Source organism: Aedes albopictus, chromosome 3 (genome assembly GCF_035046485.1).
Source record: "Aedes albopictus strain Foshan chromosome 3, AalbF5, whole genome shotgun sequence".
Taxonomy (NCBI): Eukaryota; Metazoa; Arthropoda; class Insecta; order Diptera; family Culicidae; genus Aedes; species Aedes albopictus.
The window spans coordinates 26,978,654-27,002,663 of NC_085138.1; the positions used below are offsets into that span (position 1 = coordinate 26,978,654).

General features: G+C 41.8%; 1 protein-coding gene across 1 annotated transcript in view; it reads right to left on the reverse strand.

The window, feature by feature from the left end:
- Positions 1–20,649, reverse strand: part of LOC109418413 (nuclear RNA export factor 1) — a 33,463-nt gene extending 12,814 nt beyond the window's left edge. The window contains exons 1-5 of the mRNA XM_062857207.1: positions 20,543–20,649; positions 19,943–20,486; positions 4,614–4,744; positions 1,864–1,900; positions 1,391–1,801 (exon numbers count right to left, since the gene is read on the reverse strand). Of these exons, the coding sequence (XP_062713191.1) occupies positions 1,391–1,801; positions 1,864–1,900; positions 4,614–4,744; positions 19,943–20,486; positions 20,543–20,649 (1,230 nt within the window). The remainder of the gene's footprint in view (positions 1–1,390; positions 1,802–1,863; positions 1,901–4,613; positions 4,745–19,942; positions 20,487–20,542) is intronic.
- Positions 20,650–24,010: the final 3,361 nt, after the last annotated feature.

The following is a 24,010-nucleotide window of genomic DNA, read 5'->3' on the forward strand; positions in this document are numbered from 1 at the left end:
GATCGTAGGATTCTGGAAGAGTGACGAACAACTTCAAAACCAAATCGCCTTCTCCAAGTTTCGCTCCCGCTGACTTGAGTTTTCGGATGAGCTCATCGAACGTCTTCAGATGGTCCCTGATCGACGAATTGAGTTTCGCGAGTTGCTTGCGTATGAGCGTTTGCGACAAAATCGACTTCTTGGCGTAGACACCTTCCAACGTTTTCTTCTCCCGGATCAAATCCAACAAATCTTCACGTATGAAGGAAATGATCAGTTTCACAGCTTCCTGTCTATCTCTTGAAACTTCGCTAATTCGGCTGTAACAGTTGGCGCATCTTTCTTGACCGCGTCCAGCAATCCGGCCGACTTCAACAATTTCTCGATCCTAAACTTCCAGTTCTCGCATCCAGCTCCAGTTCTCTACATATGTCGCCCATAACCTCTCGAAGATAGAAATTAACGGAGTGGAACTGAGAAACAACTTATATAGATTGCTTCGATCTTCAACATCGACACTCTCCCCAAGCGGCACCCTTCGCTTGAGCTCGAAGATCATATCTCCGGTACGAGTACGTCGAATACTGCATACTCCAAGATCCGTAAGCTTGACATCGCTCCGTATCGCCTTCAAGACCTCTGAGTACTTAAATTCTTCTGTCGTGATGACGCTGGGCAGCCATTGTCAGCTATTCTCCTTGGCGTCCTCAAAACTCCTGCTCATCATTCCGTCACAATCTGAGGTGACTGAGGGCCTACGAGCTCCCTGCTGTCTTCATGCCGGAATGGGCTGGTCCTTTCGGACCCACCCTTCTCAACGTGGCCGGGATCCGACGAACTGGCATTATTGACTTTCATCTTCGGTTAACTTACTGACCTTGCGAGCGCTGCCTGGTAGCTCTGATGACTGCATCGTGCGCTTCTGCGATTGCTTGTCATAAGCGATCGCGTCTTGCGTACTCTTTGGGCTTCCCGCGAATACGAAGGCCTCATTCTGGATAGACTTTGAGACTTTCAGCTTCACGTTCTTTGCTGTTACAGCAATTACCATAAGTTTATAAAGGTCTTGCTAGGTCATCGACTTATGAAATCTGCTTGATGTCCTTGCTGATATTCGACTTCGAGGACGCATAGTAGATGATGGAGTCAAGTTGCTGCCTTTAGAAGACTGGCCGAGAGCACCATCGGGTACGTGAAACGGAGTCGGCGGAATGAATGGTTCTACAGAGAGTTCGAGAGTTCAGAGCGATTTTGAAGAACGCAGCAGAACCACATTCACAAGAAAGGCATATGGAATGTGAGAACTCTCGAACTATCTCCATTTTGAATGTCACCTACGACATGCTATCCCAAATCATCTTCCACCTTCTATCATCTAAAGCAAATGAACTGAAGCAAAATTGAAACTTACCGTAAACAACGTCAGATCGACGACGAACGTCAGCGGGTCATGCTTGGTTTTCGGCAGCTCCGACAGGAACGTCACCACCGGCAGCCGGCCCATCTTCAGCGTTCGACACCGCGTGTCCAGATCGCGCTTCTGATTGAGGTTGCGGTTGAAGTTCAGATAGGTCTGCAACCGCTGCTGGCTGCCCTGGCTGGGGCTGTTGAATACGGTCATCGAGATCATGGCATGCTCGTGGTACGCCTCCAGCAGCGGCTGCCGGTTGTCCGAGTCGTAGATCACGAAGTACTGCTCCAGGAACTGGCGGACAATGTCGGCCCCGGCCGTGTCGCACAGGAAGGACGCCTTGGCCGAGGGCAGCTTGTGATCGTCCTCCGGAACGTCGAACCCGATCGGCGGCGGGAGATCCATGTTGTCCTGTACGGGGAAGGGATGTTAGGAAGGCTAGACGTTTGACAAGAACTGTGGTGGATACTTACCAACTTAATGATCTTGGGCAGTCGCTTACGAATCTCGCTGGGTAGGAAGATACGTGAAAAAGAAAAAAAAAAGGTTAATATCCAAGGGTATGGGCGAATTCGAAACTCATACTGTGGTAGAAAGACACAGCAATTCAAGTGGCGGCCTGTAAGCTTTCAATCCAACTTCCAACATTTGGGCAATGTTTTACTTTATACTTGAGATGCCAAACGCCCCACTGTAAATAAGTATAGTTCAAAAGGAAGCTGTCACAGTTGATCTTCGTGTTCAGCAGCCGCTTTGAATGCAAGTTCTTCCTGCTTAGTAGTTATTGTGAGTTCGTTCCATTTAGATAAATATCCTAACATGAGATTCTATAAAGTTCAATTGTGACTGTAGATTGTGGTGTTCCCTAGCAGTGCATGTATCCTACATTTCCATCAAGTTTCTCGATGTTGTATTGTCTAGAGTTTGTTTTTCAATCCATTGTTTTTTGTTTGATTTTTTTTTTTGTTATTTTTTTCTCCTGTTTTATTTTTTTTTGTATTACTTCTTTTGCTCTAAACGTCTTTACCTCGGATTGATTGCCAATTCTTTTCTCTCTTAGTGGATCAAGTTTTACGAATTTCTTCATCAGATGTCGCAGTTTTCGAATACAAGCCGATTGTATCTCGATCGAACTCTCAGCACAGTGTACGGCCCGGGATCCGGAGCGTACGGATGACAGTTCTCGGTTTAGTTTGCCCAGTCCCTCCCCCGATTTCGTCAGTTCTCTAGATCAGCAGTAACAGTTTCTCTCCTGTTTTGCTGACTATGTGCTTACGGTGATCACGGCTTCTGTATCGTGTTATGGCGGTGGCCTTGTTTGTCTTGTGATGACGTTTGCCGTTGTTGGCGCAGTACTGATCAAACGGCAAGACACATATCGTTGGCAACAAGTTCAGTTTTATCGTGGCTTCATTGTGGTCAAGCTTTGAATCCAAAGCAGTTGTAAAACCTAGATAAAACCTGAATTCTTGGGATTGCACTTTTCACCCCTTTACTGGAGTGACCACATCTGTTCGTGATCGTGGATAACGTCTGGAGTGTCTGCACATCAGTCTGTCAGCAGGGTTGCCAGCAAATTGCTTCGATATCCACGGAGCAGCGCTGAGTTGGTTTCTAGATTCAAATGTGTAGTTGATCAATGTTTTGAGCCGTCAATCCGAGGAAATCTGTTGAGAGCGGTAATCTCTATTGCATTTTTTTCGATATTTTTTCGTTTCGAGAAACCATCAGAATTACAATATTAGGTAAACTGTTAGTGATCTATGTTCCCTAAGGTCAACCATGCTGACAAATCATCTTAAACTTCACAATTCTTAAACATAACACACTTTCAGTGACACTTCTGGTTTTATTACGTATATAATGACCAAAAAGAAATGTTAGAACAGCTTTAAAACCGTTTTAAAACCACAAACGTTACTGAAAACCAAATTAGGACAAAACTTGCATTCTTTAAAGCTTCCTAATCTGACAAACTAGATGAGACCAACTGATCAACATTTCCTGAACAACCGTAAGGATCCGTCGACTGGAGAATTGGTATGAAAATGGAACTGGAAGCTTACAGTCGCCCCAGATGATGCGTGAGAAAAATGCCGAAATGTGTGACCATGACTTGGTTTTTCAACCAGTGATTGATGAAATAAGGGATTTTTATTTCAAATTGTCTAATCCTAATCTAAACAACCGATTCGTTCCCATTTTTTGTCTTTTTTTATTGTGAGACGTAAAAAAATACGCGGGAAAAATTAGACGAAAAAAAATGTTGAATACGCTGCCTAATCATAAAACCAAAACAAAATCCATTTGGTTTTGTGATGGTTGTCAAAGCTTGTTTGAAACTAAGTAGACTTCAAATTGTTACTTGAGGTACTCAATTCTTAGGCCTTTGGATAGCTCTTAATAACTGGATTCGTTGCAAATTAGGCAAGCTATATTGCATGCTTCAAATGGTAGAATGTCCTCTTGAGACAGTCGCTATTCTAGTTTTTACCATCGATGTTTACATCTATTCAGGATATCTTACAAGAAGCTCGGCATTAAACCCTAAGAATTTAAACTTCTGGAGATTTCGATAGAACTTACATAGGTATTACTATATTGACCTCTGAGTTTATTGGTGTTACCATGTATTACAGACCCGTGGAAACGAATCGGTTGAATTCTATGTTCCGAAAGCCAATCACCCAATATTATACCGAAAATTTTCGCAAAAACTTCATAATACTACTAAAATCAAACCCATTGGGACTGCCCTCTGAACATCCTGCCCACAGAATCCATTGGTCATCGGTCGCAGTAAACCTGTATCCGCTCCAACCGTTCGGATAATCCACCAAGCTCCATGCCACTAGAGTACCACCGACATCCGCCGGAAAAATCCAAAGGAGCTACACAGATTTACCTTTCAACCTTTTCCTCAGACACGGGGGACTTCAGGATTCCTCACATAATTCGTCAAAACGAAATGTCATCAAAAATCAACATCCACACACACACTAACGCACAAGTCACACTTCAACCCATGTCATCATGATCACTAGTAGCACTACTGATGGTTGTCTTCGGTCGGAGTACCATCGGTTCCACCGTCCCACCACTAGGATCTCCCGCACTGACCTCACTGACAACAACACATAGAAATAGTAGTAGTAGTAGTAGTAGTAGATTCGGCCGGGAAGTGGTACCGAACGAACGACAACCACCGGAACCTACGAAATACCTGATGTACACGGTCTGGTCCTTGATGCGGTCCTTCAGCGGGTTACCCTCCAGGTTGATCTCCACGAGTGGCAGGGCCTTCATACTGTCCAACGAGGTGACGTGCGGAATCTGGAAAGAATGTGAGGACGACTGTTAGTTATATGTATGTATGTATACCTAGTTGCAGTTGATATAATGTTGATAAACAATTTCAGAAGGTTATGGACCCAGTCTCACCCACTGAGGAGGCTATTTGACGGAGAAGTCTTCGCACCGGGCGTCGCGGAAAGAGGATTGTATCGGCTCAACCGACGAAAAGTCAAAAAGTCGGATGATTTGTTTCCATGTGGTGATAGTCGAGCAAAAGATAAGATGGATACCATATCCGCACACGGACTTGTGCTGGTCTTTTGAAGTTCGTTCGATCGATTGCAGCGTTCCATCGATGATGCGTGGACATCGGCGACTTCCGGATGTTGAGGATAATTCGTAAGCTTTGTATTATAGGTGTTGCCAGAAAGGGAGTTTTCTATGGGTTTTCGGGAGCGTTACAGGGACGCTACTAGCGGTCAAGGGGTTTCAGGAGCATTCAGAGGGTTTTCAAGAGGTTTGCGGAGGAATTCCAGTTTTAGGGGTAATCCCCTGGCAGGAATTTCAAGGGCATTAAAGGGGGTTTGATGGGGTTTCAGAGAGTTTTAAAGAACGTCTTAGGGGGCTGCAGATCATTGCAAGAGGCCCTCAATGTCCATGAAACCTCCTTAAGGTTGAAGGATTCGTCATTGACAAAACCGTCATCATTGAAAATTCAAATGCAGTTCTCGCGCACAAAGCTTAAATGTTTGCAATGAAAATGTATTCACTGTACTCCATTCTCCATCCGAAACACAGTGAATACATTTTCACTGCGGAAATTTCAAATTTGAAGGAGAAAACTGCTTTCGAATTTTCGATGATGACGGTTATGTCAATGACGAATCCTTCAACCGCAGACTTCAACCTTAAACTTCCTAAAACACCCTGAAAAGGCCATGAAACGGTATCAGTTCATTAAACCTAAGTATGTTAGGCTGAATGGGTCATTATGTCGACGTTCATTGGGCTGAATGGGTCAGTAAGGTCAGTAAGTGGGGCCTCCAATTAGCCTAGTGGTTAAAGCTATGGATCGCCAATCCGGAGACGGCGGATTAGATTCCCGTTCCAGTCGGGAAAATTTCCACGACTCCCTGGGCATTGTACTTGTAGCACAATATATAAATTTATGCAATGGCAGGCAAAAAAGCCACTCAACTAACTATCGGATAATAGGGTAAATCGCCAATCATTGCACACTTTAAAAACACGCCAATTATTGTTCACTTCATGTTTTTACCCTTCTTACACCCATAAGAAGGGTATAAATACCGCTCGAAAAACCGACTTTCGATCCGAGGCCCGCAGGGCCGAGTCTCATATACCAATCAACTCAGCTCGACGAACTGAGCAAATGTCTGTGTGTGTGTGTGTGTGTGTGTGTGTGTGTGTGTGTGTGTGTGTGTGTGTGTGTGTGTGTGTGTGTGTGTGTGTGTGTGTGTGTGTGTGTGTGTGTGTGTGTGTGTGTGTGTGTGTGTGTGTGTGTGTGTATGTGTGTGTGTATGTGTGTGTGTGCGTATGTTACAAAAAAAGTCACGCACGTTCCTCAGCCGTCTGATATCCGATTTGGATTCTCTTAGTTGCAAATGAAAGCTACAACATCCTAGTAGAACCCTATTGAATATTATTACGATCGGACATTTGGTTACCGAGATATCTTTCGAAGAGTACTTTAAAGTAATATAGGTTAGCTTTTTGAGAGATTTTTGACATTTAGCATATTGATGAATATCTCAGCCATCTGTCAACCGATTTGAATTCTCTTGGCAGCAAATGAAAGCTACAACATCCTAGTAAATCACCCAGAAATTTTATTTCGATTGGATATTTGGTTACAGAGATATCTTTCCAAGAGTACTTAGGATTTATACAACTAAACTTTTTGAGATTTTTGATCAAGTGCATCATAATGAATATCTCAGCCGTTTGTCAACCTATTTGGGTTCTCTTAGCATCAAATGAAAGCTACAACACCCTAGTAAATCACCCAGAAATTTTATTTCGATTGGACATTTGGTTACTGAGAAATCTTACGAAGAGTATTTCAATAAATTCCTTTTTACCCTTCTTACACCCATAATTACCCTTCTTAACCCATAAGAAGGGTATAAATATCGCTCGAAAAACCGACTTTCGATCCGAGGCCCGGAGGGCCGAGTCTCATATACCAATGAACTCAGCTCGACGAACTGAGCAAATGTCTGTATGTGTGTGTGTGTGTATGTGTGTATGTGTGTATGTGTGTGTGTGTGTATGTGCGTTACAAAAAAAAGTCACGCACGTTTCTCAGCCGTCTGTCAACCGATTTGAGTTCTCTTGGAAGCAAATGAAAGCTACTACATCCTAGTAGAACGCTATTGAATTTTTTTCCGATTGGACGTTTGGTTACCGAGATATCTCTCGAAGAGTACTTATGAGTCATACTTCTAAACTTTTTAAGATTTTTGACCAAGTGTATCATAATAAATATTTCGGCCGTTTGTCAATCGATTTAAGTTCTCTTGGCACCAAATGAAAGCTACAGCATCCTAGTAGATCACCCAGAAATTTTATTTCGATTGGACATTTGGTTACAGAGACATCTTTCGAAGAGTACTTAGGATTTATACAACTAAACTTTTTGAGATTTTTGACCAAACATGTAATAATAAATATCTTAGCCGTCTGTCAACCGATTTCGGTTACCCTGGCACCAAATGAAAGCTACAATATTCTAGTAGAACCCTATACAATTTCATTAGGATTGGACATTTGATTACCGAGATATCTTTCAAAGAGTACTTGGGAGTAATACAGGTTAACTTTTTGAAAGATTTTGGACCAAGGGTACCATAATAAATATCTCAGCCCTCTGTCAACCGATTTGGGTTCGCTAAGCACCAAATGAAAGCTACAATATCCTACACGGCTTTTCGGGCCCGTATGAAGTTGATCACCAATATCAACTTCTTTTCCCGATCAGCCTAGATAGCTGTGTAGTGTCGGTAGCGGTTAGTTCAACTGGCTAAGAATAGCACTACGGACCGCCTGTTCCAGTGGTAGGAATCCACTAATCAGGTGACCCCTAATTCATGGTGTTATGCGGCTTTATGCTCACCGTGCCTAGGAATGAATGGCTAGGGGGGTCTAATAAAAACCTAACCGCAAACGGAGCCTGTGGAGTACCAGGGCACCCTCCACAGTATTTGCCCTTACTGTGCTAACCGGAGCAATAGCGCGGTGGACCTTGTGTTTCTCCGAGACAATCAGCTGCCCTTCTTCAATCTCATACTTGAGGCTGAATAAGGGCGGGATTATGAGATGTTATTAATTAGTTTAGATTTTCACCTATATGGTTTCGCATTATGCGTTTTACACAGTGTATTCTGTGCATCCTCGCCTTTGGCGCACTCAATTCGATACCGATCTGGCTTTATTGTTGCTGTTCTTTTTTGTGCTGTGATTGTTAAGAGTTTAATCTTGCCTAGTTTGGGTAGTGGCTACGGTTAGGATAGCTCAGATCAATCTTCAGCACAAAAGAACAGCAACGATCAATCTTTGTAGACTTATGCAAAATGGTACAGCCCAAGTGGCGTTAGTCCAAGAACCTTACTTTCGTAAGGGGAATTTCTATTTAGGAAACCTTGTGAATCCGGTGTTTGCTACTTTCAGTAAAAATGAAATGGCAAACTCACGTGTCATGCCTCGAGCATGTGTGCTTGTCAACAACGCAATCGTTGCTACACTCATCTCTGAACTAACTACCAGAGATGTATGTGCTATCATAATAGATGTATCTGTTGGAAACCTCAACAGGAAATACGTTTATTGTTCGGTTTATTTACCGCATGATGAACCATCCCCTACGGATGCTTTCAAGCAAGTCATTGCATACTGCACTTCAAAAGGCCTTCCGCTAATTGTTGGTAGTGATGCTAATGCTCACCATATAATCTGGGGCAGCTCAGACATCAATTTGAGAGGCTCCAGTTTGATGGAATACTTGAGTAGTACAGATCTTGGATTACTTAACATAGGCAACCGCCCAACCTTCATGGTATCTGGTAGAGAGGAAGTGTTAGACATAACGCTTTGCTCTAGCAGAATTAGTCATGAGCTGACCAATTGGCATGTGTCAGATGAAGAATCTTTATCTGATCATCGTTACATCTTGTTTGAACATGTGAATTTTACTTCGCAAACTTTGCGTTTCAGGAATCCCCGGTCAACCAACTGGGATCTCTTTACCGATTTGGTTGCAGCCAAATTTCATGGATACTCACCATCAATTGACACTCCAAGTGATTTAGATGATGCCGTTGATACCACAACGGCCTTCATCATGGAAGCTTTTGAAGAAGCCTGCCCTCTGCGGTCTGTGAAGACCACAAGAGGAACCCCTTGGTGGAACTCCGATCTGGCGAAGCTTAGGAAACAATGTAGAAAGAGTTGGAACAGACGACGTTCGGCTGGATCGGAGGCTTTCAGGTCGGCTCGCAAGGCCTACCAGAAAGCTCTTCGGTCTGCTGAACGATCCGGCTGGAAAAACCTTTGTACAAATGTTTCCAGTCTGAGTGAAGCCAGTCGATTGAACAAAATCCTTGCAAAATCTAAGGATTTTCAAGTGAACGGACTTCGTTTGCCAAATGGTGATTTCACTTCCTCTGATGAGGAAGTTTTAGAATGTTTATTCAGTACACACTTCCCCGGATGTGTGGATATTACATCTTCGGATGAACCTGATGTCTTTTCTTGTAGTTATGATTCTTTAGCTTCGGCTCGGAGTATCATAACTTTAGAATCGATTGAATGGGCACTTAATAGCTTTGCTCCTTTCAAATCTCCTGGGGCAGATGGGATTTATCCTATTTTGCTTCAGAAGGGATTTGATCATTTCAAACATGTTTTGAAACAACTACTTGTTTGCAGTTTTGCTACAGGGTATATTCCCAAATCCTGGCGGGATATTACTGTGAAGTTTATTCCGAAAGTGGGTCGCGCGTCGTATGAAGAAGCAAAGAGCTTCAGACCTATCAGTTTGACCTCTTTTCTTCTGAAATGCTTAGAACGCATTGTGGATCATCACATCCGTGATGTTTATCTGGCCAATGTGCCTCTTCATGTGAACCAACATGCTTACCAATCTGGAAAGTCCACTGTGACTCTTTTACACAAAGTTGTTTACGATATCGAGAAGGCATTCGCTCAAAAGCAATCCTGCTTGGGTGTTTTCTTAGATATCGAGGGTGCCTTTGACAACGTGCCTTTCGATGCCATATTGGAAGCCGCACGGGGTCATGGTATATCTCCAATGATTTCCAATTGGATTCACCAAATGCTCAAAAACCGACATCTCTTCTCGACATTGCGTCAAGCGGCGATTAGGAAATTGAGTGTTTGTGGATGTCCCCAAGGGGGAGTCTTATCACCACTTTTATGGAATCTCGTAGCAGATACGCTATTGAGGCAACTCAATAATAGCGGTTTTCCTACTTATGGTTTTGCCGACGACTACCTAACATTGTTAGTCGGTATGTGCATCAGCACCCTTTTCGACCTGATGCAAAACGCTCTTCAGGTAGTTGAGGGTTGGTGTCGCCAATATGGCCTTTCGGTAAATCCGAGTAAAACATCTATTGTTCTTTTCACGGAAAAGCGAAACCGTAATGGTGTTCGAACTTTACGTCTCTTTGATTCTGAAATCAATGTGACTGAACAGGTAAAGTACGTTGGAGTCATTCTTGATTCCAAGCTTTCCTGGACACCTCATGTTGAGTTCAGAATCAAGAAAGCTTGTATGGCCTTCGGGCAATGCCGGCGAACCTTTGGTACAACTTGGGGTCTAAAACCCAAGTATATCAAATGGATCTACACAACTGTTGTTCGGCCAATATTGGCCTATGGATGTCTTGTGTGGTGGCAAAAGGGCGAAGTGAGAACGGTCCAATCAAAGTTAGGCCATCTCCAAAGGATGTGCTTAATGGCGATGTCTGGAGCGTTCTCTTCAACTCCCACGGCAGCGCTCGAAGTTCTCTTTGACGTTGTCCCACTACACATTCATCTCAAACAAGAAGCACTTTCTTGCACTTACCGTCTATGGGTACTCGGTTTACTAGAGGAAACTCCTGTGAACCGCAGTTCAACACACACCTCGTTGTTTCCACTTTTGGTGAATTGGGACAAAGTTGTCCTTGCTCCAAGTGATCTTACAATTGCTTGTAATTTTCCATATAGGACATTTTCCACGAAATTCCCTTCCCGGGAAGAGTGGACATCTGGTTATCTGGAGAGAAGTATTTCAGACGGCATCGTATGTTACACTGATGGCTCCCTTCTAGAAGGTCGAGCAGGTGCTGGTGTTTATTCTCGTGAACTAAGGCTGTATCAGTCTTATTCACTTGGCAGACACTGCACCGTTTTTCAGGCCGAAATCTTTGCTCTTATGTGCGGAGTGCAATCAGCACTTCAGCAGCACGTAATGGGCAAAGTAATATACTTCTGTTCAGATAGCCAGGCTGCTATTAAAGCACTTGCTTCGGCCAACTCCAGGTCGAAGATAGTTATCGCTTGTCGAACTCAAATTGAGGAGCTGAATTCAGCAAACGCTGTTCACCTTGTATGGGTACCTGGCCATTCTTCCATCGCTGGAAATGAATTGGCTGATGAGTTAGCTCGCACTGGAGCATCACATGACTTCATTGGCCCTGAGCCAGCTATTCCGGTATCCAAGTGTTGGGTGAAGCTTCAGATTGACACCTGGGCTTCCACTCAGCACAAACAATACTGGAATAGTTTGGAGTCATGTCGTCAAACAAAATTGTATTGTACTGAGCCATCTCTAGGGGTGGCAAAGTATCTAACAAATCTGTCAAAGCAGAATTGCAGCATGCTGGTCAAAGCATTGACTGGCCACTGCCGACTCAGTTATCACATGGCGAATATTCAGCAAGCTGATTCATTTGCATGTGATAGCTGTGAATCCGATTATGGAACTTCGTATCATTTAATATGTAACTGTCCAGCTTTTGCGCAATTGCGTTTCCGAGTACTCGGGAAACACTTATTAAGTGAAACTGACTTCAGAAACCTGAATCTTCAGGACGTTCTGTTGTTCTTGACCCGCTGTGGTAAAGAGCTATAGGCTCTCTTTACGCTTTATGCATTATCACAGTGCCCTTCTCAGGGCGCTGTTCAAACCCATTGTGGCACGCTTATGCGTTATTACAGTGTCCTTTTCAGGACGCTATGTGAACCCATTGTGGTACGCTTTTGCGAGTATGACGATCCTATTCCCTTACCTGTCCTTTCCCATGTCCTATCCTTTTTCCTTCCCTTTTCCGTCAGGTAAATGATGAATAGGCTCGTGTTCATGGCGATGGCACAAATTTCCCAAATGGAGGAGAACGTGCCTCTAGAGCCGACCTACTGATACCTGATACCTGATATACAGAGACATCTTTCGAAGAGTACTTAGGATTTATACAACTAAACTTTTTGAGATTTTTGACCAAACATGTAATAATAAATATCTTAGCCGTCTGTCAACCGATTTCGGTTACCCTGGCACCAAATGAAAGCTACAATATTCTAGTAGAACCCTATACAATTTCATTAGGATTGGACATTTGATTACCGAGATATCTTTCAAAGAGTACTTGGGAGTAATACAGGTTAACTTTTTGAAAGATTTTGGACCAAGGGTACCATAATAAATATCTCAGCCCTCTGTCAACCGATTTGGGTTCGCTAAGCACCAAATGAAAGCTACAATATCCTTGTATAAGGCCCTGAAATTTTATTTCGATTCGACATTTGATTACTGAGATATCTTACGAAGAATATTTCAATAAATTCTTTTTACCCTTCTTACACCCATAAGAAGGGCATAAATATCGCTCGAAAAACCGACTTTCGATCCGAGGCCCGGAGGGCCGAGTCTCATATACCAATGAACTCAGCTCGACGAACTGAGCAAATGTCTGTATGTGTGTGTGTGTGTATGTGTGTATGTGTGTATGTGTGTGTGTGTGTGTATGTGCGTTACAAAAAAAAGTCACGCACGTTTCTCAGCCGTCTGTCAACCGATTTGAGTTCTCTTGGAAGCAAATGAAAGCTACTACATCCTAGTAGAACGCTGTTGAATTTTTTTCCGATTGGACGTTTGGTTACCGAGATATCTCTCGAAGAGTACTTATGAGTCATACTTCTAAACTTTTTAAGATTTTTGACCAAGTGTATCATAATAAATATTTCGGCCGTTTGTCAATCGATTTAAGTTCTCTTGGCACCAAATGAAAGCTACAGCATCCTAGTAGATCACCCAGAAATTTTATTTCGATTGGACATTTGGTTACAGAGATATCTTTCGAAGAGTACTTAGGATTTATACAACTAAACTTTTTGAGATTTTTGACCAAACATGTAATAATAAATATCTTAGCCGTCTGTCAACCGATTTCGGTTACCCTGGCACCAAATGAAAGCTACAATATTCTAGTAGAACCCTATACAATTTCATTAGGATTGGACATTTGATTACCGAGATATCTTTCAAAGAGTACTTGGGAGTAATACAGGTTAACTTTTTGAAAGATTTTGGACCAAGGGTACCATAATAAATATCTCAGCCATCTGTCAACCGATTTGGGTTCGCTAAGCACCAAATGAAAGCTACAATATCCTTGTATAAGGCCCTGAAATTTTATTTCGATTCGACATTTGATTACTGAGATATCTTACGAAGAATATTTCAATAAATTCTTTTTACCCTTCTTACACCCATAAGAAGGGTATAAATATCGCTCGAAAAACCGACTTTCGATCCGAGGCCCGGAGGGCCGAGTCTCATATACCAATGAACTCAGCTCGACGAACTGAGCAAATGTCTGTATGTGTGTGTGTGTGTATGTGTGTATGTGTGTGTGTGTGTATGTGCGTTACAAAAAAAAGTCACGCACGTTTCTCAGCCGTCTGTCAACCGATTTGAGTTCTCTTGGAAGCAAATGAAAGCTACTACATCCTAGTAGAACGCTATTGAATTTTTTTCCGATTGGACGTTTGGTTACCGAGATATCTCTCGAAGAGTACATACATAATATGAGTCATACTTCTAAACTTTTTAAGATTTTTGACCAAGTGTATCATAATAAATATTTCGGCCGTTTGTCAATCGATTTAAGTTCTCTTGGCACCAAATGAAAGCTACAGCATCCTAGTAGATCACCCAGAAATTTTATTTCGATTGGACATTTGGTTACAGAGACATCTTTCGAAGAGTACTTAGGATTTATACAACTAAACTTTTTGAGATTTTTGACCAAACATGTAATAATAAATATCTTAGCCGTCTGTCAACCGATTTCGGTTACCCTGGCACCAAATGAAAGCTACAATATTCTAGTAGAACCCTATACAATTTCATTAGGATTGGACATTTGATTACCGAGATATCTTTCAAAGAGTACTTGGGAGTAATACAGGTTAACTTTTTGAAAGATTTTGGACCAAGGGTACCATAATAAATATCTCAGCCATCTGTCAACCGATTTGGGTTCGCTAAGCACCAAATGAAAGCTACAATATCCTTGTATAAGGCCCTAAAATTTTATTTCGATTCGACATTTGATTACTGAGATATCTTACGAAGAATATTTCAATAAATTCTTTTTTACCCTTCTTACACCCATAAGAAGGGTATAAATATCGCTCGAAAAACCGACTTTCGATCCGAGGCCCGGAGGGCCGAGTCTCATATACCAATGAACTCAGCTCGACGAACTGAGCAAATGTCTGTATGTGTGTGTGTGTATGTGTGTGTGTGTGTATGTGCGTTACAAAAAAAAGTCACGCACGTTTCTCAGCCGTCTGTCAACCGATTTGAGTTCTCTTGGAAGCAAATGAAAGCTACTACATCCTAGTAGAACGCTATTGATTTTTTTTTCGATTGGACGTTTGGTTACCGAGATATCTCTCGAAGAGTACTTATGAGTCATACTTCTAAACTTTTTAAGATTTTTGACCAAGTGTATCATAATAAATATTTCGGCCGTTTGTCAATCGATTTAAGTTCTCTTGGCACCAAATGAAAGCTACAGCATCCTAGTAGATCACCCAGAAACTTTATTTCGATTGGACATTTGGTTACAGAGATATCTTTCGAAGAGTACTTCAGATTTATACAACTAAACCTTTTGAGATTTTTGACCAAAATTATCATAATAAATATCTTAGCCGTCTGTCAACCGATTTCGGTTATCCTGGCACCAAATAAAAGCTACAACATTCTAGTAGAACCCTATACAATTTCATTAGGATTGGACATTTGGTTACCGAGATATCTTTCAAAGAGTACTTGGGAGTAATACAAGTTAACTTTTTGAGAGATGTTTGACCAAGGGTAAGGGTACCATAATAAATATCTCAGCCGCCTGTCAACTGATTTGGATTCTCTATGCACCAAATGAAAGCTACAATATGCTTGTATAAGGCCCTGAAATTTTATTTCGATTCGACATTTAATTACTGAGATATCTTACGAGGAGTATTTCAATAAATTCTTTTTACCCTTCTTACACCCATAAGAAGGGTATAAATATCGCTCGAAAAACCGACTTTCGATCCGAGGCCCGGAGGGCCGAGTCTCATATACTAATGAACTCAGCTCGACGAACTGAGCAAATGTCTGTATGTGTGTGTGTGTGTGTATGTGTGTATGTGTGTATGTGTGTATGTGTGTGTGTGTGTATGTGCGTTACAAAAAAAAGTCACGCACGTATCTCAGCCGTCTGTCAACCGATTTGAGTTCTCTTGGAAACAAATGAAAGCTACTACATCCTAGTAGAACGCTATTGAATTTTTTTCCGATTGGACGTTTGGTTACCGAGATATCTCTCGAAGAGTACTTATGAGTCATACTTCTAAACTTTTTAAGATTTTTGACCAAGTGTATCATAATAAATATTTCGGCCGTTTGTCAATCGATTTAAGTTCTCTTGGCACCAAATGAAAGCTACAGCATCCTAGTAGATCACCCAGAAATTTTATTTCGATTGGACATTTGGTTACAGAGACATCTTTCGAAGAGTACTTAGGATTTATACAACTAAACTTTTTGAGATTTTTGACCAAACATGTAATAATAAATATCTTCGCCGTCTGTCAACCGATTTCGGTTACCCTGGCACCAAATGAAAGCTACAATATTCTAGTAGAACCCTATACAATTTCATTAGGATTGGACATTTGGTTACCGAGATATCTTTCAAAGAGTACTTGGGAGTAATACAAGTTAACTTTTTGAGAGATGTTTGACCAAGGGTAAGGGTACCATAATAAATATCTCAGCCGCCTGTCAACTGATTTGGATTCTCTATGCACCAAATGAAAGCTACAATATGCTTGTATAAGGCCCTGAAATTTTATTTCGATTCGACATTTGATTACTGAGATATCTTACGAGGAGTATTTCAATAAATTCTTTTTTTTATTATATTCACTTGTTATCGTGCATTTGTTTTTGACCAGTCTATGGGAAATTATTTTTGAATAAATGATGCTGACCTCATACAAAGTGTAAGGACTGTTCAATTTATAAAACGGACACCTTGCTTGTGCGATATCTTTTTTATTTTGCAATAAAATCATTATCAGTTTTTTGCATAACTTTCTATAGCTATTCTCAAATGTAGGAAAAATATAACATAAAGCAAAATTTTCTTTATTGTATAACTGAAACGGTTTTCGTAAAACATCAATAAAACCCATTTCTCAAATTTCGGCATTACTTTTTACATACCTAACATGCACATATTCTTGAAGTTTTTAATTAATTGGAATCTTGTACTATTCTACTAAAGGTAAAGCTCAAAAGTTGATCAGTAATAATGCACCAAGCAGTTTCCAGCTTGATATAGTGAGTTGCCTTGTTTTCACAGAAATTTTTAAAAAATGTTCATTTAAGTCCTGTGTTGCAATAGCATCACGGATTGGGCTAAAAATTTGTCCAGAGTAGTAGAATATTGCTCTCTAAATGATACAGAAGAAAAATTTACTTTCAATTGTATTTTTCATCAAAAATTTAATCCATAAAGATGGTCATATTAAAAAATGTCATACTTTTCATTGTCACTGATGCAGATTTTCGACTCCAGCAAATCTTGTTATTATTTATTTTCAACAAAGTTGGTCCTATGTTATTGTACACCTTATTTAATAATAATCTGATGCAAAGTTTTTATTTCCAACATCATTGTTATGCAAAATTTGCATTAGGTGTCATTGTTATTTGCAAGAACCTTCAAAGAACGAAACTGTTTTGATTGCTGTGTCTGTAATGGCGCACAGTAACCAAACCAACAATGTTATTAAGAAGCAGTTTTCTGCATTTAAAACCTCATTATTTCCACTTTCGACTGGACGCATAAAAAAATTGATTATTTATTATTTAAATACTCTTTTTGCTTTACAAATGAATTTTATTCAAAAAATTGAATCTCACTTGAGACTTGAATATCTCAACACTTAATTTTACAATTGCGTTTAAATTTTGCTAGCATGTTTATTACTCATGCTGCAGCTGCATGGCACATACTTTTCTATTATTAGAAACGATATATCATATCTGAACAGTAATTTTATATATATTTTCAATTTTCAGCAATCGAAAAATTCACCTCATTTAACACCTGGCCGATTTTCTATTAGATAAAACTATTTTTATTCGATTCAAAAATGATTACTATAATGAAAGATGATGTACTGAACAACGAAGCAAGGGTGGTTAAATTTGAACTATGCGTTTTGTTTTTATAGCCTTGTAAAGTTGTCCGTTTTATAAATTGAACAGTCCTTATACTAGCAGGTTATTGTTTTCAACAAAATTATAAATAACAAATTACTAATACACAGGAATTTTATGGAAACTAACAATATGTTAAATGAAAGCTTTGAAGAACCAGACAGCCAAAATAACTAGCTAATGCCAAAACTGATTAACTTAGTAGATATATCATTTTTGTCGTTTTTACACCATAACCATGAACACCAAGTACTTCGGAGCTAATTTAATAGACTGATTTAGACAAAGTATATCTCGCTGATTTTCTTACCCATTTGTTAATCGATTCAAGATCTTTTAGCAGTTAATAAAAGATACAAAATTCCAGAATATGAAAGCTATTTTTTAAATATTCCATTTAAGACTCTAGGAAGTGTCTGGCATTTCTGGTAGTTTAGTCCATGGTCCATGATGCTATTTTGGAAACCAATCCACTAGATGCCAAATCCACAATATTTTCTAGAACTTTTGGTCAATTCCACAAAACAAATATGTTAAATACAAATAATACAACAATAATTTTAATAAGTGTAAGAAGGGTTCTGTGCACCAACGGTGGATTAAATCGGGTTTTTTATTATTATATTCGTTTGTTTTCTTGCATGAGCTTTTGACCAGTCTATGGGAAATTATTGTTCAATCAATAATGCTGACCTCATATAAAGTGTATACTAGCAGGATATTGTTTTCAATAAAATTATAAATAACAAATTACAAATAAACAGGAATTCTATGAAAACTAACAATATGTTAAATGAAAGCTTTGAATTTATGTATTGTGGGAAATATGCATGAACTGGGCAGCCAAAATAACTAGCTTATTCCAAAACTGATTAGCATAGATATATTATTTTTGTCCTTTTTACACCATAACCATGAATACCAAGTACTTCGGAGCTAATTTATTCGACTGATTAAGAGATATTAGACAAAGTGTATCTCGCTGATTTTCTTATCCATTTGTTAATCGATTCAAGATCTTTTGGCAGTTAACAAAAGATACAATATTCCAGAATATGTAAGCTATTTTTTTTAAATTTCACACAAGATTCTAGAAGGTGTCTGGCATTTCTGGTAGTCAAGTCCATGGTCTATGATGCTATTTTGGAAACCAATCCACTAGATGCCAAATCCACAATATTTTCTGGAACTTTTGATCCATCACACAAAATAAATGTTAAATACAAATAATACAACAATAGTTTTAATAAGTGTAAGAATGGTTCTGTTCACCATAGGTGGATTAAATCGGTTTTTTTTATGAGGTGTGTAACAATTGAAGAGTTTTTAAGGTGTGCAACAATTGGCGAATTACCCGACGAATTTTATGAAAATAACCCAATCCATCTGCACCAGCATACGTCGTGGAACTTCCTACTTCGCATCATTGGTTGATGGATTTGGGATCGCACAGCCTGTACTCTTTGATATCTTCGTCGAAACCAGTCAGGATACACTCTTGGGACTTCGGATCCCTTTTCTTCCACTTCGGCTTGAATACCATCACGTGGGACAGGTTTGGCTTCGTTTCCTTGAGGGGTAACGTCGTGACCCTGAGTTGGAGATCAATTCAGCAAATAAACAGCCGTCGAGACAGCTTCCGCCCAGCAGGTTTGTGGTAGTCCTGCTTCGTACAACATGCACCGATCACGCTCCACAATCGATCGGTTTGCTCGCTCTGCTATGCCATTCTGCTCCGGAGTGTACTCGTTCGTCATTTGGTGCCTTTTGCCGGGCTGTTTCAGGTACGCCTCGAAACCACGGTCCACGTGTTCCTCCCTGTTGTCGGTTCTTTGAGCTTCCTCCTGGATTTCCGTTCCGCCATCACATGGAATTCTTTGAACACTGACATAGAGCCGCATCAAAATGAGAGTGAGACTGCGCGTCCATAGAATTTTCGTGGATTTGCTATTGTTGATATTCTTCTTTGCGGCTTCGCACACGCGCACTCTCACGCGTAACTATAACGGCGCCCTTAGACTTCTACTTGAAGAAATACACCCACATGCGCTGGGAGTTGTTATCTACGAAAACAATGTTGTATCGACTACCTCCCAGGGGAGTCACCTCCATTGGTCCGCACAAATTGGAAATCGGAATGAACGACATCCAATTTCTCGGCAGCACGGGAGCCTTGTTTGCTGAACGGATGCCGACACTGCTTACCCATAGGGCACTGCACTGTTTTGATTTTGTATGGGATTTTGACGTTTCGTGGCCTTGTTGTTTACAAAATTTCTGTAAGAGTGAAAGAGAAGGAGATAATTTCATGCACTGCCCTATAGGGCACTGCACTGTTTTGATTTTGCATGGGATTTTGACGTTTCTTGGCCTTGTTGTTTACAAAGTTTCTGTAAGAGTGAAAGAGAAGGAGAGAATTTCATGCAGTGCCCTATAGGACAGACTTTGCAGTTCCCATGGTTACCGCTGTTGATTTTCACTCCATCGACTAAACCATCGGCTAACCGCCGAATGCTGTTGACGTTCAAGTGGTCCAATCTTCGATGCCAAACCTCCAAGCTCTCGGACGACGAAAAAGCTAGCGCGCTTTCCGTGTCCTGTCGATGCTGTTCTAGTTTGAAAAGATTGTTGTCGTGGATACCTGTAGCAATAAAGTCGCCGTCCGTATCGACCACTCTGCATCCGTCGTTGGTGAAAATCACGGTGTGCCCCTGCTTCACAATTTGGCTCACGGACAGAAGGTTTGCACCGAGCTCCGGCAACAGCTGCACTTCCTTGACCGGAATGGCCTCTTGCTGGCAATGTGGCTTGAGTACCGTCGAGCCCGTCGCTGTCACCTTTATGATGCCTTCATTTGCTGCTATCAATGTGCCGACAGAATGCTTCATGTTCTCCTTCAGATTGTGGTTCCAGGTCATGTGCACGCTTGCGCCTGAATCGAAGAACCACTGATCCTGGTCGCTGTCATTGAACGTCGACACTTCGGACCTCTTGGGGGATCCACCTTCTTGGTTTGCTTACCGTTTCTGCTACCGCTTTTATACGTTGCCAACGCCGAATCCACGCTCGGAACCTGGATCTCTTGGAGTAACTTCGTTTTGATAACATCTGCGGTGATCGGTGTTCCTGAGTTCTCGAGGGCCACGATCATGGGACAATACTCATCGGGGAACCCGGCCAGCAATAACGTGCCAACCTACTCTTTAGAAATCGCTGTCGTCACGATTTGATTGACGTAGTCGACCGTCGGCCATGGAATCACACGATGACAGCTCCGTTTTGATCAGCTTATGGAGAAGCCCGACTCGCCTGGTTAGACCCGAGTCCTCGAAAGCTTTCTCCAATATGGACCATACTTGCTAAGCTGTGCCTGCTTCCCGGACGTGGACGTAGTTCACCGGTTCCAACAGCAGGATGATCTTCGCGCGCGCCTTGCAATCCTTGCCAGCTCCTACCTACCGCTTCATAGGTACCGTCATCCATCCGGGCCGGTTTCACCGCACTTCAAAGATCTTCGAGCTCCAAGTAGGTTTGCACCGCAAACTTCCAGGTTGCCCAATTCTCGCGACCGATGAGGCGTTCAATCCCGGGCAGGCTTGATATCGACTGGTAACTTCCGGTTCCGCTAGATCCGCTTGCGCTGGATATTATCTTGACTGATAGAAAAATCTTCTTTTGAAAAAATCTGGCTGACTTTTAGAAACTTCCCAACAGAACGTTCGCACGTAACCTATTGGGAGTGCGCAAGAAGAACGTCCAGTTCGGTTGATGATTCGAAGAAAAGTGAACATTATTCAATACTAATAAAACCTATCACTACTATGATTGACGCAGCTGCCTGCTCTTCAACAGAATTACGGCGCTGCCATAGTGCCGCTTCAAAGTGAGAGTGGGAGTGCGCGTCCAAAGGATTTTCGTGGATTTGCTGTTGTTGATATTCATTTTTGTGGCTTCGCACACGCGCACTCTCACTCTCACGCGTAACTATAACGGCACCCTTATACAACCAAGTTCCAGGCAGTCGACGAAATCCCTCATGACAAAGAGAACAAACCTGCCGATAATAATATGTTAGACGTGCACATTATGGTAGCCTTGATAATTTATAGTCATTACAATCACTGCTAATAAACTCATTCCTATGCTGATCGTTACACTAGCCACACGAGTTTTACTTCCTCGCTTCGTCCTCTAAGAGGTTATGATCTCTGTAGGCTAGGTGCGAAAAGGCTTGACGTTTTTCAAGAGGAAGAAAATATTCGAACGAAAATGGATAGCAAGCAGGGGATCGAAAAGCTCATCAATAGAAAGTACCCGCAATGGAGTTTTGAAGTCGAGATGCTGTTCGAACGAGAAGACCTATGGAAATACGTTGCGAAGAATCCTCCGGCTGAAGTCACGACTGCTTGGACATCTGGAGACCAGAAAGCTCGGGCAATGATTTCGCTGCTGGTCAAGAAGCGACAACATCCGTTGATCAGGGACTCAAGAACGGCTAAGGAAACCTGGGAACGGCTCAAGAGTCAACATCAAAAGACGTCGATGTGTCCAAGAGTGGCCCTGATTTGTCAAGTTTGCGAAGCTTGCGGAAGGTGGCGACATTGAAGCTCACATCTACGACCTGGAGCCTGGAGGAGCTGTTCTCAAGGCTCCAAATTGTCGGGAAAGATCTAGGATAGGACATCCAAGTAGCGATTTTAATGCGAAGTTTACCGATGTTCTACGAGCATGTGCCGACGACATTGCTGATCCTGAAGAATGACGAGCTGAAAATAGATTTCCTGCCTATGATCGCATAACTGTCCCATATGAATAGGAAACCCAGCAAATATGGGACTGATATGCGATCATAGGCAGTTTCGTCCAGGGGCAAGTTCCTAGAATACTCCAAGAAGTTACACGATGATGACAAAAATGGAGAATCGGTCCTGGAAATCAAGGCCTTGAAGAGATTTTCGTGCCACAACTGTGGAAAGCGAGGCGAAGACACAAGAAGAAGGACTGCAATGCCAAACGAGACTCGAGATTAGGAAGGAAGAATCAAAGCCTGTCGAAAAATCGAAGAAGGAGAAGCTTTTGTTCTGGATGACGTCCGAGATCAGAAAAAGAGTGGATTGTCGATTCTTCGCATGTTTGCTGTGACCAGAGATTCTTCGATACTATCAAGTCAGGTAGGGTCAAAGTGTATTGTTCGCTCACGAAGCGAAGTTTCCAGTTTCTGCCGGTGATATGTTTTCCCCCACATCGACGCCGACAACAGCGAGACCAAATTACAACATCATGCGAGCGAAGCGAGACGAAGACGCGAAGAACACGTTGCGACATGTTCGCATCTCAGCGTCTATCAGGGCACCAACCAATGCGAGCGAGGCTCGCGCTGATTGGTGGATGGTGTGTTTTGGGAATGCTGGGGTGGGATATATAAGTGATCGCATTTGCTCGAAGAGCATTCAGTCTTTGTGAAGCAGTGATCAAATAAACATCTGAGAAAATTCATCCTCAAGCCTTCTTACTTGGACAGCCGAAACCATCAGCCTTTTACAAGGCTAACCACTTGAGAGTTATTTGAAGTCGTCGAGCTATCGTCTGCAGCTTTGTTCCTGCGGCCCTCTTCAGTGGGAAGAGCCGGCCAACCTCCGTCCAGTGTCCGTGATCGGACATGTATTCCTTGCAAAAAATGGAAATGAAGCGAAACTTCAAGGTGTCGGATCTGGAATAATTCACAGCGTCGATGAACGTGGAGATCGAACAGCTGTCATGCTATCGGAAGTTCTGTTTGTTCCCGGACTATAGATAAACCTGCTGTCCGTAAGCAACCTGATCCAAAAGGGAGCGCATGTACGGGGTGTACGTGAAGACTGTAAGCTGTTGGAAAACAAACCAGGAAACCTTTCCCAAAATCGACAGAGAAGATGATTTCGGAAGTACTGGACTGCCCCCACTCGCAAAACAGTCCCATATGAATAGGAAACCCAGCAAAGATGGGACTGTTATGCGAGTGGCGACAGTGGACCTGATACATACTGACGTGTGTGGTCCGATGGAAACCAACTCGATGAGCGTATTCAGGTACTTCATCACCTGAAAGTCTCTTTAATAAAGACAAATCAATCAATCAATACTTCATCACGCTAACAGATGAACATAGCAGATACTGTGTGCTGCACTTTATGAAGAAGAAGTCCGAAGTAGTGGAGAAAATTCAACAGTTCGACAAAAGGGTCCAAAGGCAATTCAACCGAACACCGAAGGCGATCAGGTCGGACAACGGCGGTGAGTACACCGGTGGCGCATTACTTAATCGAGATGGCGAATTTCAACAGTCGAAGACCAACCATAACAATCAAGAATAGGATACGCTTGGTAAGGTCATTAACAACGTGTTGCAGTACGAATTGAAGAGTTCCTGTAGCGAGAATCTGCAAGTAAGTAATTCCGATGAGCAAAAACCCGATGACCAAGTTTTGGACGAACATGAAGGAGAAATCCGACAATGACAGCGAACAACTGGA